Source organism: Piliocolobus tephrosceles, chromosome 20 (genome assembly GCF_002776525.5).
Source record: "Piliocolobus tephrosceles isolate RC106 chromosome 20, ASM277652v3, whole genome shotgun sequence".
Lineage (NCBI taxonomy): Eukaryota > Metazoa > Chordata > Mammalia > Primates > Cercopithecidae > Piliocolobus > Piliocolobus tephrosceles.
The window spans coordinates 10,999,453-11,016,551 of NC_045453.1; the positions used below are offsets into that span (position 1 = coordinate 10,999,453).

Here is a 17,099-nt window from a genome sequence, read left to right on the forward strand (position 1 = left end):
TTAGTCACTGAAGTAGACACCGTGTCATCCCCATTTGATAGATAAGGAAGTGGAGGCACAGAGAGGGTGACAACCTGCCTGAAGCCACACTGTGAATCTGTGGCAGAGCCAGCTCTGATCCGGAGTCCAGGCCCCTGGCACCAAGCTACGAGCAGAGCTTGGGTGGGGATCGGCAGCCCTGACCTGCCAAAGAGCAGTGCTCAGCACTGTCCTTGTGGGGCCCAGACTCAGCCCTCACATGGGGTTTGAGGGGCAAGGCCTCAGGCTCATTTTCTCTGTCTGTAAAATGGACATATGCACCCCAAAGAGTCAGTATCCTTCCCCTTCCTGGGTTCCTGGCTAGTGGGCTCCCTGGAGTGGGGCATGCTTGGGGGCTGATCAGGGAGGCCTGTGCACCTGCCCAGTGTCAGCAGCCCTGGCGGGAGCAGCCCTGCCCCTGCTCTATAGCTGGGAGGCTATCGGGCCTGGGAGCCAGAGTTGGCAGCCCTTGTTGGGGCTGTGCCCTGACCCTGCCGTCGGGGTGCTCCAGAACAGGGGGCAGGCACAGAAACAGCTATTCCTAACTAAGGCTGCTGAGTATCCAGTATCATAAAGGGCTGGGGAGATCTAGAGGTCAAAGCAGTGGGCTGCAGTCCAGGAAGGCTTCACAGGGGAGGCCTCCTTGGAACAGGTTTTTGCAGACTGAGTAAGAGTTCATTAGGTACAGAGAATAGTAAAAGTGTTTTTGGCACAGGGAATGGCAATAGGTCCCAACCACTCCATCCTTGCCCTTGCTTACTCCCTCTCTATTTCAGGGATCTGGAAGCTGAAAAATGACATTTCCCAGAGCTGCTTGCCAGCCAGTTTCAGGTTAGGACCTGCCAGTGGGAAAGAGGCCTGAGGAGGGGAGATGCCAGCCTGCCTCTGGCTGCAGCCTCAGGTGGCTTCCGCAGGCTCTGTATTTCCCAGCAGCTATATTGGTTCTAGGGCTGTGGGCGCCAGCTCGTGGGCTTTGCAGCTGCTTCCCAATTTCTAGGTCACACTCCTTCTTCCATCTGCTCCTCCGCCCCTTTGGATACTTCTGGAATGAACTTCCTCCATGAACTCCTTCTCTGCCTGAAATAGAAGTGCGGTCTCTGTTTTCCAGCCGGTGACTCACCGATATAATTCTCAAGCCACCCAGCCAGCACCAGGTTGTAGCGTCCAAGGAACAGAAGGATTCAGCACTCAGAACACGTGATGTCATGTTTTTATTTTGATTTATTTTTTATGTGCATGTCATATCTTTCGGCATGACTTCCCAAGGGTGGGACTGTCCGCATCATCTATTCATTCAACGGACACTCATGAGTGCTTAAGTGCTTCGATGGTGGGGAATGAAATGAATGACTGGATTCGCACACCCATGGAATCACAGTCTAGACCTGCTTCATCCAGCACTAGCCAGACTGGCTACTGAGCACTTGAAATGCAGCTAGTTTGAATTGAGATGGGCTGTCAGTGTGAAACACACACCATGTTTCAAAGATTGAATACAAAAATAAGAATGTCAAATACCTTACTAATTCTTACATTGATTACATGTCGAAATAATGTTTTGGATATATTGGATTAAATAAAATACTTTTTTTTTTTTTTTGAGACGGAGTCTCGCTCTGTCACCCAGGCTGGAGTGCAGTGGCCGGATCTCAGCTCACTGCAAGCTCCGCCTCCCGGGTTTACGCCATTCTCCTGCCTCAGTCTCCCACGTAGCTGGGACTACAGGCGCCCACCACATCGCCTGGCTAGTTTTTTGTAATAAAATACATTATTAAAGCTAATTCCACCTATGGCTTTTTACTTCTTTCAAAGTAAAGAGAGTCTAGTCTTTTGGTCACTTTTGGTCTAGTGGTCACTAGAAAATTCTAAATTACATATGTGGCTTGCATTTGTGGCTCATGTTTCACTTCTATCGGATAGCACAGGTCTTGTGGGAGCTGAGTTGGAAAACATTGATTTACCAATTCAGCATTTATTAGTGTCTATTTAAGAGATATGTGGTCCCTGCCTCGAGGGCTTCAGATAGGATGGAGAAGAGGACAGACAGGCCAACGTGGAAGTAAAATTTACTGTGATAAATGTTTGAATTGGTCTGTATTCCAGGACTCTGGGAACCTGAAAAGAAATCAAGGAAGGCTTCATAGAAGAGGTGACTTCGGTGTTAAGCATTATAGGATGAGTAGGAATTTGTCAAATAGGGAAAGGAGAGGAGGGGCACTCCAGGCTCAGGGAACTACACACACAAAAGCCAAGAGGTAGACAACTGCGCAGGGTGTTCTGGGGATACAGGAAGTTAATTGTGGCCCCCAAACAGATTGCTGGTGGAAGGGGCTAGAGATGGAGCCAGACTGTGTAGGACCTTGAATGCCAGTAAAATTTAAACCCAGGGACAGGGCTGAGGCTCAGGAAAGACTGTAGGCAGGAAGTGGGGGTCCAGGTGTAAGCGAGCTCACCCACCCTTCTCCCTCCGAACTCGTAAAGGACCAGACCAGACCTAGCTTGAGTGTGAAAAATAAACTATTTTATTTCAGTGTTTGCTCCTTGCGGTTCAGAAGCACATCTACTGCCTGCTTGGAACCCAAGGCTTTTATAAAACCGTAAAGAAATAGAGCTCTATATATAGAGAAAATATACATGTTGATTAATTGTGCGACTCTTTCCTGTGCAAAGCAGAAAGTTCTAAATGCAACAGCATGATTCTCTCCAAGTCCTTCTCTGGGATTTGGGGGACCCTGGAGGCTGTGATCTCCTTCAATAGAGAATCCCCCCTTCTTCCAGGCCGAGGGAGGCCCAATCATGTAGAAAGAGCAGGAGATAAAATCAGAGCTGATAACTCATAGGCTCCCCAAGCTTCCTCAGGGGCAGGGGCTATGTTTGGGGGCCTTAGCCCTGCAAAGAAGGGGTATCTGGGGTACCAACCTTGTGGGTTAGTGACCAGCACTGGCAGCTAAGGTTGCTGGGAAGTCTAGGCATTGCAGCGGGCAGGCTCCTGGGTAGGGCAGGGGTGTCCAGGGCTCTTCTCCCCTAGAACTGGGGTCTGAAGGGTGGTATCTGGGCACAGGAGGGGACCAGGACAGGGCTGGGGACAGAAGGTGGTCACAGTCATGGTTTCACTCTCAGAAATATCCTGGGCCTATGGCTTAAGGCTTTGTGGAGCAAGCAGCGGACCTTGTGGTTATTCATAAGGCTGGGCCATATAAAAGCATTGCAAAGATGGAGTGGAGAGGACCCTTGGAGATGAGCTGGTTCAATCACTCCTCTGACCAATAAGGAAACCGAGGCCCAGAGAGGGGAAGGCAGCACGTGGCCAGACGTGGGACCTGAACCCAGCCAGGGCCCTGACTCCCAGTCCCCCAGTCCCCTCCCTACCTCCTTGTCTCAGCTGAGTCTTTTTTTGATCAGGTCCCAGACAGCCTCTCTGACAGTCTCAGGTCAGGCTGGGGTCATAAGTGGAGCAGTGGACTCACAGTCAGAGGCCCAGACTCTGTTCTTGGGCCTTCACATTACCCAGCCTGGCTAATAACCACGAGGCCACTGGTGTGGAGGGGGCCGCTCTTTCTCTAAGCCTCAGTCTCCTCATCCTGGAAGCAGCGCCCATAACAGTTTCCCATGGTGATTAAATGGGCTGGTGGCCCCGTGAGCCCCAGCAAGTGTGGGAGGCACCCAGCACATAGTAGGTGCTTCACAATGGTGAGGTTGAGGGGAAGGGCTATTAAGCTTGGGCTGCTGGGATGTGGAGGGGACCTTGGGCCTATCACTGTCCCCACCCAGCTCTGGCTGTCCCAAGCCCCTGGAGCTGAGTGCAGTCAGGGGAAGAGGTATAGGATGCAGTCTAGGGGAGCTGGATTCCCTGATCCAGCCAAGGGGCATGCTGTCCCTTTTTTGCACGCTCCAAGGGGCTATGGAGTCAATCAAACAATATGGCGGGTGGTCAATGGCTTTCCAAAGGGCACGTGGGCAGGAGAGGGAATGTAGGTCTTTCCTCTCTCACCCCAGCCCCAGTCAGCCAAGGTCAGGGCTCCCACTGTTTCTGGCACAGAGCATTCCTCACAGCTAAGGGGGTGAGTGGGGACCCACAAGTTCAGGGGGCTGAGATGGGCCAGGGGCACATTCCGTTTCCACGAGTCCCCATAAGCTGCCCACCCTGCCCTGGGGTCTGGGGCCCAAGAAGGGGCATATTTTGCTCACTAGCTTGGGATAAGGATTGGGATCAAGGTGGGGGCCCTCAGCAGGCTGGGAGCAGGGGTCCCTTAGGCGGGGCCAATGATGACATTCCGGAAGCCCTTCACAGCCTTCAGCTTGTCGCTCTCGAAGTTCACCACCAGCTTGTGGAGGCCCATGTGGAGCGGCAGCAGGTCCATTCTCACCTTAACTTCCTCCCCTGCCTCCACGGGGTCTGGGCTGCAGCAAGAGAGGGGATGGTAAAGAAAGGGGCCCAAGGCCTGGCTCCCCCGTACTGGGGTCCAGCCAGGAAGTCACGTGACTTCCAAGGCTCAGCACGGCGTCTCCACGAACTCGAGCTAATGGCGACAATCATCAGTGGGCCTCATTCTCGGCCCTCTGCGGGGCCTGGACAACGTGCCCTCCTAGAGTGAACAGTGCGTGTGCACACGTGTGTCCGTGTGCATAAAAGCGGATGGTGCATTTGGGGGCACAAGTGGGTATATGCTCAGGTAGCCATGTGTGTGAAAATGTGTTGAGCTGTACATAGGTGATCTGTGCTTTTTACTGTATATAAGTTACATTACAGTAAAAAAGTAAAAAATAAGTATGTGCTTGTATGTATGTGTGTCGCTAGGTATCTATGAGGAAATGCCCACGCATGCATGTGTGTGTGCATGCACATGTGTGGACATTCGGAGGGCAGATACCTGTCTATGTGAGGGTGCATGTGTCTGCAGGTGAGCGCCTACTGATGGATGACGTCACTGCGGAGGTCTGTGGCAGATCTGTGCATGGGTGGTGTCAGCATTGAGAGAGGATGTGACGGTGGGAACTCCAGCCCCAGAGTGTCTGGGGTACAGGCGTGTGTGGGAGATGAGAGGAGGGGGTTTCTGCCAGGGCTTGGTGCCTAAGGACAGTCTGTATCCCCACTGGCATCTGCCCGCTTCCCCCAGGCCCCAAAGCTAGAGCAGCCAGCACTTACATCTCCACCGTCTTCTGCTCCTCGGTTAGCCCGGCCCCCTCCACAGTGAAGGTGCAGCCTTCCAGGGCCACAGGGAGCGGGTTCTGCAGGGACACTTCAGCCACCAGCTTGCGTTTCTGCTTGGGCTCCCCAAGGATCTGGAAGAGGGCATGGGGCAGATGTCAGGGGCAGGTGGGATCCAAGCTGGGCCATCTATATTCACTGTAATCTGGCCCAATATTTGCTGAACAAAGCTGTACCCTGGTCTGTCACGATCACCCCCCTCCACCTCTGTGCCTCAGTCACGGTACTTCTCATAGAGGATGCAAAGAGGAATGCTCTTCTCTGCAGAAGGGGAGAAAGGAGGGTGCTCAGTTTCTTTATCAGGAAAACACTGACCGTGCTACCTGCCCAGGTTCTCCTGCATGGAGCTGCAATGAGGCTCCACATGACCCAGGGGATGTCCAAAGTGCCTCCCTTGTCCCAGGGTCTGGAGGGGAAAGATCATAGGCTTTTGAGCCAGGCTGATCCCTGCCCCTTCTTCACGTGACCTGGGGAAGTTACTCTCCACTCTGCACACCTAGAATTCTTCATGGGAGAGAAATGCCTGACCGAGGGTTCTTGTGAGGATTAACTGAGCTAATACGCGCAAGCTTCCAGCAGAATGTCTGGCACATTGCTCCTCGCCTCTCCCTCTGCTGTTTACCATTTAAATGTAATTGATACCCTTAGGGGTTCTGGGCTGTGGCTCCTCTAAGTGAAGGGCTATAATGATGATGACGGCGATGATAAGGATAGTGAGCTTTCAGTGAGCCCTTATCCTGTGCTGAGGATGGCTCTGTGTGTTTCCTGTGGATATGCTTTTAATTCTTACAACACCCCTCAGGGCTATTATTAACCCCATGTAACAGATGCAAAAACTGAGGCACAGAAGGGCAAAGTCACATGCCCAGGGCTGCCCTGGTAGAAACTCAGACAGTGAGACTCTAGTCTGTGCCCTTCACTCCCCCACCCCACCCTGCCTCACCAGTGCCCAGTGCGTGGGGTTTCCAGTCTCAGTAGTATAGCATTTTAAGGATTCGTGACTCTAAGATCCCCAAATTCCATGACCACTCTGGGATTTTCAGATTCTTTCCTGGAGTCTACGAGTCCCCAGTTCTCTAGGCTTCATGATGCTTTTCTTCGATGAGGCTAGGATGTGAGGATCGCTAAGGCACCAAAGGTCTGGAGCTTACAGGGATGCAGGTGTTTGGGGTGGGAGTAGGGATCTGCCCTCTCCCCAGTGCTGAGCTGCCCTGGGACCCTGCCCCATGCCCAGCCTGCCCTTACCCGGATCTTGATTTCTGGATTCTCCAGGTAGAGGTCCCTCTCAGCCAGCAGGTAGCTGTTGATAACTGGCTCCACGAGCAGGGCCCGCACCTTGATGAGGTTGGACTCTGTGAGGCAGTCACGGTACTTCTCATAGAGGATGCAAAGAGGAATGCTCTTCTCTGCAGAAGGGGAGAAAGGAGGGTGCTCATGATGCAGAGTCACCCCTCCCAACTCTCCTCTTGCAACTCCAAGAGGCACAGAGAGGGGAAGGAATGTGCTTGGGGTCACACAGGAGGGGAATGGCTGGGCGGATCCCAGAACTCCCCACTGTGGCTCCAGGGTTCCCAGGGAGGAGCTGGAGAGTGGGTAGAGGACACACTTGGACTCCCATGGGCCTGGGTTCTAATCCTGCCTTTGCCTCCTCTAATGGGTGACCCCACGTGAGCCACTCCACCTCCCAGGTCCTTGATGTTTGGATCTGCGTGGCACAGGCACTCCTAAGGCTGTGGGAGGATTAGCTGAGCGAGTGTCCCAGAAGAGCTTGTTGCGCTCAGGACTCAGGGTGTGAGCCACGGGCCCTTCATCCTGGGGAGGATCAGAGCTGACATCTGCTGCTGCATCAGGCACTGCACTTCCCACGGCAGGCTCCTACTTCACCTTCATGACAACCCTAAAAGGCTTGTACTCGTATTACCACCCAACTTACAGATGAGAAAACTGAGGCTCCGGCAGGTGAAATAACATTGTCCTAGGTCACACAGCTGATATGTACCGTGCAGGCATCTGGACGAATAATCCAGATCTTAGAGTCCAACAACATGGTCCACACTCACTGAAGAATGCCCCTCATGGACATAAGGTCATTTCCCTCCATGAGGCTCGTGATGCTGTACCCATTGCACAGATGAAGAATCACCTCTGCCAGTAACTGCTCAGACTGGGAGACTTGCCTCTGGCCCAGTCTGGCCACTCACTGGCTGAGCGTGGGGAGATGACCTCCCCTCTCTGTTTCCCCTCTGTTTCATCTCTGTTCCCTAGATCTTATCACCTGCTGGGCAGAGGTAAGACCAAGGGTCATCACAGAGCAAAAGCTGCACAGTGATGTGGGCATGATAAAGAAGCTGGCAGGAACAAACCCACCCACTGAAGGGTGGTTCTTAGCCCCATGTTTCTGAGAAGAACATGAGGCTGGAGGGCCTTAGTAGTGTAGCATTTTAAGGATTCATGTACTTTAGCTTTTAAGGAAACAGACTGGGGTCTGTTTGTAGGAGGCAGGGAGGAGCAGTAAATAAATACAAGTAGTTGGGTGTAGTGGCTCGCGCCTGTAATCCCAGCACTTTAGAAGGCTGAGGCAGGAGGATTGCTTGAGCCCAGGAGTTTGAGACCAGGCTGGGCAACATAGTGAGACCCTGTCTCTACAAAAAGTACAAAAATTAGCCAGGCATGGTGGGTAAGCCTGCAGTTCCAGCTACTTGGGAGGCTGAGGTGGGAGGATGGTTTGGGCCTGGGACGTCGAGGCTGCAGTGGGTCGTGATTGCATCACTGCACTCCAGCCTGGACAACAGAGTAAGACCCTGTCTCAAGGGGTTAAAAAAAAAAAGAGAGAGAGAGAAAATACAAACAAAGTCACACATATTCACTTCTGGCCCGATACAGCGATGTACTGTGGATTCTGCGTTTCAGGACTGAGTCTACTGCTAAAGAGGGAGATTGACAAGACTTGGGAGGCCAGAGGCAAATTAGCACCCTCGGAGACTTTCCCCAGGGGGTCACCTGAAGGACGGATTGAGACCGGAGGAGACAGTCACTTTCCCACTGTGGGATTCAAGGTTCAGGCTTTGACCGTGAACACTGGTGGTCCACGTCCCCCTCTTTGGAAAATGCTGCCCTGGCCTACCCACCCCTTTGGCCTTTCATTTCCTGGGTGGATCTGCTCCAACCTCTCATCAGATGACGTGATCTGGGGAAGAAAACCAAAACTTTTGTGCCAAAAAGGACAAAAGAGAGTGAAAATTACTAGGTCAAGACCTGGTGGTGCAGAGTGGAAATTCTAGCTTGCTCCACAGGAAAGAAGGACAACATTATCCTCCGGGAGCTTGGAGGATGTGGCCCAACTGCCGACTCTTCTAAGAGGTGGAGGCCAGGGCAGGGCTGGACCTTTGAAAGTCTCCGTCCACAAGCCAGTGGCCATGGCCTTGGTCTTGGACCAGATGCTGACTGGGAAGAGGAAACGTGTGTGGTCAGTCTCAACCATTCTTTAGACAATTTGCCCTGTTCTAGAAGGTTACTCTGGGGACAGCCACCGAGGCCGCATTGTCTGCATTCCCGTGACCCACCTGGAGGGATGAGGGAGGACAGAACATGAAAGGGTGGAGGCAGGAAGGAGAAGAGAGAGAAGCAGCAGAGAAAGGAGGCGGGGTGCGGGCAACTGGATTTCTTTCCGCTGCCCAGGGCCTGGCTTCCTGTCCACCAGCACACGGAAATTCCCCAGATCTTATCTTCAAAGAATAACAAGCAACTCAGCCTCAGTATGGGGGCTTAGAGGGAACCCATCTCAGCTTGAACTTGGTGTTGGAGGTTCCAACAGGGCACTTGGACCAGCCCCAAGTGCCCCAATTCCAGCCAGAGGCCAACGCCCAGGACCTTCTGTCCTCCCCCTCCCCTCCCTGAAGGCTGTGCTTCCAGTGGGTCCCCAGCAGGAGGGACCCCCTCTGTGGTGAGCACATTCCTGGGAGGATGAGAAAAGCCAGCATGCTTGGCTGATGCCAGTGCAGAACAATGCTCTCAGTGTCCCGATGGTGTCTTAGAGGTGAGGGCTGACGCCACAGAGGCCTGGGAGGGAGTGATTTTGGTGTGTCTGGCCCAGGCCTGGAGTTCACCTCCTGCCACTCATTCTAGGAGACACTTTCTCCCCTTGGAGCAGCTCTGAGCACGAGAAGGAGCTGGTGGGTGTGCATTGAAACGATGGGACTGGGTCTCCAATGTCAAGCCCAAGACTTCACCACTGCTCAATATATCCGTGTAACAAAACTGCACTTGGACCTCCTAAATGTGTATACACACACACACACACACACACACACACACACACACACACAGAGAGAGAGAACAGGGCTGGAAGGGCTCTTAAAAGAGGAACCCACCTTCCCCTTTGTGCGAATGGGGAACCTGTAGCCTGGGTGGAGGAGAGGAATACCCAGGAGCCCACAGCCAGGCAGCAGGTGGCAGGAACTAGAACTCGGGTGTCCTTGTGTCCTGAACCCCTACACACCTATAGAGATGGATCCTGTCCCGGACTCTTGGGGCCTGGATGAGCAGCGAGGGCCGGGTCCTTTCTACACCACCGAGGTGTCAGGGGACACAGGAACCCCTGAGCCCAGGGCTGACACCATTGCCTGGGACAGTAGGTGTTCAGGAAAGGTCCATGAGCTTCTCGCCTCCCCACACCTCTTAGCACTCGCCCTCAGGGAGGAGTGAGGGCCCTACCACGTGTTGGCGCTGCTGTGCCCTTTCCAGATACCTCCTGAGCACACATCCTCTCCCTCAGTCCTCACGGCTGCGGGCGCATCAGGCAGGCATGTCATCGCCCCATGTAATAGGGGAGCATGACCTAAGACTCAGAGAGCATGTTCACCGCGCCCAAGGTGGTGCATTCAGAGGGCAGCAGAGCTGAGATTCGAAGCCAGGTCTTGCTGACCTCAGAAAATGTCTTTCAACAGCTTCAGTGTTGGGGGCGGTCCTGGTACCAAGAAGATCTGCCCTCTGAGGGCCTGGCCCCTGCTGAGGAGTCTGCTAGGTCCTGACAGTGGGTGTGCCCAGGGGGTGCAGCTCCAGGAGTGCCCACGGTGGGCCCAAGATAGAAAAACCAGGAGGCAGCAACTGTCAACACTGCAGACGCCCCGCCCGCAACACAGACCTGCTTTCTTAAGAGGGTGAAAGCTGTGCCCCGGACGCCAGCCCACGGGTGCTAAGGGTCCAGGCACCGTCATAGGGGAGAGCAGGCCTGTTTGCGTCTCTGAAGAGCAGGTCTCCAGAGCAGGTCTGGAGATCACTGGTTTGACAGGCAGGAGTCCGGGGAAAAGAGACAGGGAAACAAACTGTAAACACAAACCGTGCCCCACGCGGGGGCTCTCCAGCATCTCCAGGGGTGGCCACACTGAATCCCGGGCACGAGTGCCTACTGTGTGCACACTCTCTTACTCCCAATGGTCCTGCACTGTCGGATCATAACCCCCCGGAGGCTGATGGGGACGCTAAGGTGCAGGGGGGTGGCCATTTTCTCCGGTGACTCAGCGAGACGCTGCCCAAAGACGACATCCTACTTGATTCCGCTGCCCCTCAGAGGATGGCTAATGTCTCACCTGTCAGCTCCCAGGTTCTCTCCCAGCCTGGAGACCCCTCTGCCCTCCTCACGCCTGCTGGGCTCCAAACGGTAGAAAGTGGGATAGGGCTGCTGGGTGGTGGTGGGGCTGTGGGTGGAGCCCTGGGCTTGATTCCTGGCCCCGCACTGCCTTGCTAAGTGACCTGAGTGGTCACAGCTCCTCTGAGGGCCTCAGGCTTATTTTTAGGAAGATAACCAGGCACAGTGACAAAGCCAGACAGTGAAAGGGACCCAGGGGACAACCACTGTGCAGGCCTCTGTGCGGGAAACCCGGTGACAAAGTCTTGGCTCGGGGCTGGGTTGGGTGGTCTAATGACACCATTTCACAGCGAAGGGGATCTACCTAAAAAGGCAACTAGGCGGCTAGGCGCGGTGGCTCAAGCCTGTAATCCCAGCACTTTGGGAGGCCGAGACGGGCAGATCATGAGGTCAGGAGATCGAGACCATCCTGGCTAACACAGTGAAACCCCGTCTCTACTAAAAAATACAAAAAACTAGCAGGGCGAAGTGGCGGGCGCCTGTAGTCCCAGCTACTCGGGAGGCTGAGGCAGGAGAATGGCATAAATCTGGGAGGCAGAACTTTCAGTGAGCTGAAATCCGGCCACTGCACTCCAGCCTGGGCGACAGAGCAAGACTTCGTCTCAAAAAAAAAAGGCAACTAGGCTGGTGCTGGGGACACTGAAGAGGGATGATCAAGTCCCGGAAGAAAGCACTTCTCCCTGCAGAGGCCTGGACGCTCCCACCTTTGGCTTGCCAATCTGCTCTGTCCAATAGAGCAGCTTCTGGCCACATGTAGCTATCTAACTTTCAACACAATTAAAACTTTAGTTTTGGCCAGGCACAGTGGCTCATGACTGTAATACCAGCACTTTGGGAGGCTGAGACAGGTAGATCACTTGAGGCCAGGAATTCGAGACCAGCCTGACCAACATGGTGAAACCCCATCTCTACTAACAATACAACAACTAGCTGGGCATGGTGGTGCGCACCTGTAACCCCAGCTACTTGGGAGGCTGAGATTGCAGCGAGCTGAGATTTTGTCACTGCACTTCAGCCTGGACAACAGAGCAAGACTCCATCTCGAAAAAAATAAAAAACAAGCAAACAAACAAACAAAACAACTTAAGTTCTGCAGTTGCATTAGCCACCTTTCAAGCGCTTAGCAGCCCTGTGGAGCCGGTGGCCGCCATGTTGGATAGGGGGTGCAGACTCAGCGCATCTCCATCACTGTGGAATGTGAGCACATTCCTGGGAGGATGAGAAAAGCCAGCATGCTTGGCTGATGCCAGTGCAGAACAATGTTCTCACTTTCCAAGGTGCTGGGCTAGACCCTTTTCTCTGAGGCTGAGAGCAACCAGACGCACAGGAGAGGTTCTCGAAGGGCCCATGGGGAGAGGCTGCTGAGGCATGAGGGGCTGGAGACAGTGGAATTCACTGGGAGAGGGCAGCAGGGGTCACACGAAGATGAGGTGAAACCAAACAGTATAGCTACTGAGAGGACAGGTTCACCCCCAACTGTGTGACCTTAAGAAAATTACTTAACCTCTCTGTGCCTCCATCTCATCATCTGGAAAATGGAGCCATGATAGAATCCACCCTTCACTCTTGCTGTAAGAATTAAGTGGGTCGATATTTATAAAGTGCTTAGGACAGGGCCTGCCGCAGAGTAAGTGCCACGTAAGTGTCTGTGGGGTGAAATCACACATGCTAAGCAGTTAGGTCACTACCTAGCACGTTGTCAGTTGGCAGTCAACAAATGCTCCAGGAACACAGGCCCTTACCGGAGAAAGGCTCCAGGTTGAGGTTGAGCAGGTGCTTGGTGCCACACTCGGGCCCCAAGATCCCATTGTAGCTGACGGTGCGGGCACAGAGCAGGAGGCGGCAGACGTACTCCTCGGCGGTGTTGTTGGTGATGTGGGCAAAGACGTCAAAGTCACTGCCCATGTTCATGCTCTGGCCCACACGGATCCGCATGGCCATCCCCGTCTCCTCCTTCTCCGCCAGTTTGTTCAGGTGGTTGGCCCTTGTGAAGGCCTCCCTCTCCTCTGAGGACCCTGTAGGGGTTGGGAAGAGAGCCTCAATCACAGCGTGAATAGATCATAGGAAGGGGGCTGGGACAGGGTGAGCTGGCTTCGCAGAGCCCTGATGACTCAGGGCAGCCCTGAAGGACCCCCTTCTTTACATGTCTGAGCCAGGAGGAGGACACAGTATTTCATTTATTTTCCACTAGTGAACTCTTATACATCCCTCAAGACCCAGCCCCAAATGACACCTCCTCCAGGAAGCCCTCTCTGACCACTCCTTCCCCTGTGTTGTTTTCTGTTTCAAACTTACCCTCTTGAGCTGCTCGAGGCCTAAGGCTATGTTTTACTTATCCTTATGCCTTACTTATCCAGTGCCTACAACAGTGCTTGGTGCATGCTAGGCATGAATACAGTGCAATCTTTCTTACCTTCAAGCATTTGCACAGGGATTACTTCTACCTGAAATCCTTTCCCTCCCTGTCTCTGATAGCTCCCTTCCTTATATTCCATTTACCTCTCTCCTATGCTCCTTTGATTTTTTTCTCCCAGGGCTGTTGGGTGCGTATCTATTTCTTCAATCAAACCACCAGCTCTAGACCTTTCAGGGGATGGGGAGAGCATCATTTCATTCCGTGTTATCCCTTTCAGCTAGAGTATGGCTATGTGTCCCTGGAAAGTCAGCGGCGGTCAGGCCCAGGCAGGAACTATGGTTTCTTAGTCCCTTCTGTGGGCCCTGCTGTGCTTAGTAGTTGCTTAGAAATTATACATCATATTGAATTGGCTGTTGGATGTGCTCGAAACCAATTTTTAAAAATAAACCAAGTCCTTTCCCCCGCAACTGATTGAGCATCAGTAGCAGCAAGATGCCTCATCCTCATGTTTGATTGAACTCGTGACATTATTTTTAAGTTTATCTTGGCCCATTTCTCTTCCTATCCACCTTCATGTTCATTTTCTCATCTGTATGTCAAATACTGCAAAAATAAACACTGCAAAATTTGAGGAACCTGTCCTCTGTGGCCCCTCTGGACTTTCAAGCCCCTCTAACACAAGTACACTGCAATTAAAACGTGTGGAATTGCCCATCTATGGTTCTAGGTCCCACTGCTGAGAAATACTGATTTTTTTTTTTTTTTTTTTTTGAGGCAGAGTCTCGCTCTGTCGCCCAGGCTGGAGTGCAGTGGCGTGATCTCGGCTCACTGCAAGCCCTGCCTCCTGAGTTCAAGTCATTCTCCTGCCTCAGCCTCACGAGTAGCTGGGACTACAGGTGCCCGCCACCACACCTGGCTAATTTTTTTGTATTTTTAGTAGAGACGGGGTTTCACTGTGTTAGCCAGGATGGTCTCGACCTCCTGACCTCGTGATCCGCCCACCTCAGCCTCCCAAAGTGCTGGGATTACAGGCGTGAGTCACTGTGCCCGGCCGATAAATATTGTTAATAAGCAACATAATAACACAGCCATTATTCATTTTTCTAAGATGCATCCTTCTCCTCTATAATATTTATCATCTGAAGTTTTATTGAGAGTCAAATCAACCAGTCAGGCCTGGCAGCTCAGTCTGTAATCCCAGCACTTTGGGAGGCTGAGGCAGGCAGATCGCTTGAGCCCAGGAGTTTGAGACCAGCCTGAGCAACTTATTGAGACCCTGTCTCTACAAAAAATACAAACAAACAAACAAAAAGATCAGCTGAGCATGGTGGCGCGCACATGTAGTCTCAGCTACTTGGGAGGCTGAGGTGTGAGGATCGCATGAGTCCCAGAGGCAGAGGTTGCAGTATGTGGAGATCATGCCACGACTCCAGCCCAGGTGACACAGCGAGACCCTGTCAAGAAAGAAAGAAAGAGAGAGAGAGAGCGAGAGAGGAAGGAAGGAAGGAAGGAAGGAAGGAGGGAGGGAGGGAGGGAAGGAGGGAGGGAAGGAAGGAAGGAAAGAAGGAGAAAAAAGAAAAAAGAGTCAAACCAACTTAAAAAAAAAGTGCCTTAATAACTGAATTGAGCCCTTTTGTGGAATATAGAACTCTTTTCTGAAGTGAATAATCCTCTACCACTGTCGCTCAACATGTTTGCTCCTGTTTCTAAGGAATTGCTTAAGATGGAGTATAGCCTACGGGGCCATTGCTGTATGTAGGCTACCAATTAAAACACACACAGACACACACACACACGAGCCTGCTGGGCTGGGAAAGCCGGATGCTCATCTTCAAGGCCATGTTAAAGACTCTGAGGGCACATACCCTCTGGGTATTTGTAGGTGTGGGTGATATCCTCCCGCTCGTCTCGGCCCACGCTCTTAGTGCTGATCTTCAGCCCAACGGTCAGGGAACGGTTGATGGATTTGCTCACGGACCCATCGTCCTGTTGGATCCAGTCTACCACGTCGGCATTGACTTCCGCAAAGACAAAAGGCGCATCGTACTTGGTGCTCAGGTCGCCCTCCTTGATGGCACGAACTGGAACTGGGCCACAGCAGTACGTCCCTGGCAGGGGTAGAAAGGGGAAGGGATGGGCCTGGGTAAAGTTTGGGAGGTATCCTCTAAAACCCTCCACAATTCAACCACATGTAGCCAAAAACCTCAGGACCACGCAGCCCTCTGACAGAAGGACTCCACTTCTAGGAGGGCACCACAGGGCGAGGGTTCAGAACGGGGGCTCTGGAGCACAACTTTTAAGGTTCAAATCCCAGCTCAGCCTCTTATTAGCTGGGTGACTTTGCGCCAGTCACTAACTTCTCAAAGCAGCAGTTTCATGTGGAGATAAGATCTGGGCCCACCTAACGAGCATTCATGAATTATAGATGTAAAACTCACAGCCTATACTAAATGCTATGCAAGTATTTGATAAATAAAATGGAAATGTATCCCAGACATCCCAAGGAAATTACGGAGCCAAGGGCAGGCAACATGTTAGCAAAGAGGACATGTGTCTCGTTTCCTGCTTGTACCGAGAGTGGAGCTCAGTGCCCCGCATGGGGCCGGTCCCAGGGCGTGTGTGTTCTCCAAGTGAATACGGCTGCCTGACGTTTACTTAAGTGTGGTTGATAACCGCCCCACACTGTCCGCAGACTTCCAGTGCTGAGGACTAGAGGCTGGATAGATACAGCCCAGCACAGCCATGCGATGGGCGACGGTCACATTAAATAAAAATTCAAATCACAGAAAACCATCTGCTGGAGAAATGCTAATGTTTTATCCAGAGGTGGACAGAGCTGGGGAAAAATGCTCCAAGTTTAAGCCACTGGAGGTCTTCAACTAGGGCCCACGGATCCCCCAAGGCACTACCCACAGAATTCAGGGGTCTATGAACTCTATGATGGGGAAGAAAGGGTATCTTTGTTTTCACTATAGGACTTTCTTCGATTGCAAAAGCAGGAAACAACCGTAGCAGCCTGAGGAGCACTTAGGACTTGTCACTCATAAGAACCACAGGCGTGGTCATAGCAACCTTACAGCTGTCACAGATGGCAGGAAATTAATTTATGCTCATAAATTATCTCTACAACTATATTATGGAACTTACTGACTCTACCGCTAGATCTTGTTCTATAAAGAAGCATATATTATTATATCATAAATTTGGTTTTTAAAACTTGTGATAACTGTATTTTAATGTAATTGGTTTTCTTTGTAACACTATGTATTATATTTTATGCATTTAAAAATATTGCTAGAAAGTGTCCATATGCATCACAAAATTTTGCCTTAGTGTAAGCTCTCTTTCAGACACACAGGTACTATATATATATGTGTGTGTTTATATATGTATGTATATAAACACACACGTATACACCCGCATACAAATATACAATTTGAAATCAGGGGAAGCTTGTGTGAATGTTAATGCTGCTTATTTTAGCGGGTGGGGACAAAGATGCTATTTGATTTTTTTCTTCGTGCTTCTCTGTACTTCCTGCTTTCCGCAATGCATGTGAATTACTTTTGAGATTATCAAGAAGTGTGTTATTAAGATGTAAGTGAGGTCCCCCAACCTTGTGTGGACCCATCAGTGGTCTCCGGGTGAGCTCCTAGCTCTGCCGCCCTCCAGCTGAGTCACTTTAACTCTCCAAGCCTCAGCTTCCCCATCTGTTTGACGCGACAGTGCCCGCCCACGCACCTTCGCTCTTCTCCTGGGGCGTTGGGTCCAGGGCCTGCCAGCCCTCGTACCCCGGCTGCAGGTCCGGCCTGGTCATCCATGACTCCACCCAGCAGTGGAAGTTCCTGGGGGGTGGGGGGGGGGGGGGG

At 52.1% G+C, this 17,099-nt stretch overlaps 1 protein-coding gene across 1 annotated transcript in view; it reads right to left on the minus strand.

The window, feature by feature from the left end:
• Nucleotides 1–2,517: 2,517 nt before the first annotated feature.
• TGM2 (transglutaminase 2) overlaps nucleotides 2,518–17,099 on the minus strand; it is a 39,096-nt gene continuing 24,514 nt past the window's right edge. The window contains exons 8-13 of the mRNA XM_023227894.2: nucleotides 16,972–17,075; nucleotides 15,096–15,338; nucleotides 12,617–12,889; nucleotides 6,473–6,633; nucleotides 5,165–5,301; nucleotides 2,518–4,419 (exon numbers count right to left, since the gene is read on the minus strand). Of these exons, the coding sequence (XP_023083662.1) occupies nucleotides 4,269–4,419; nucleotides 5,165–5,301; nucleotides 6,473–6,633; nucleotides 12,617–12,889; nucleotides 15,096–15,338; nucleotides 16,972–17,075 (1,069 nt within the window). The 3' untranslated portion in view covers nucleotides 2,518–4,268. The remainder of the gene's footprint in view (nucleotides 4,420–5,164; nucleotides 5,302–6,472; nucleotides 6,634–12,616; nucleotides 12,890–15,095; nucleotides 15,339–16,971; nucleotides 17,076–17,099) is intronic.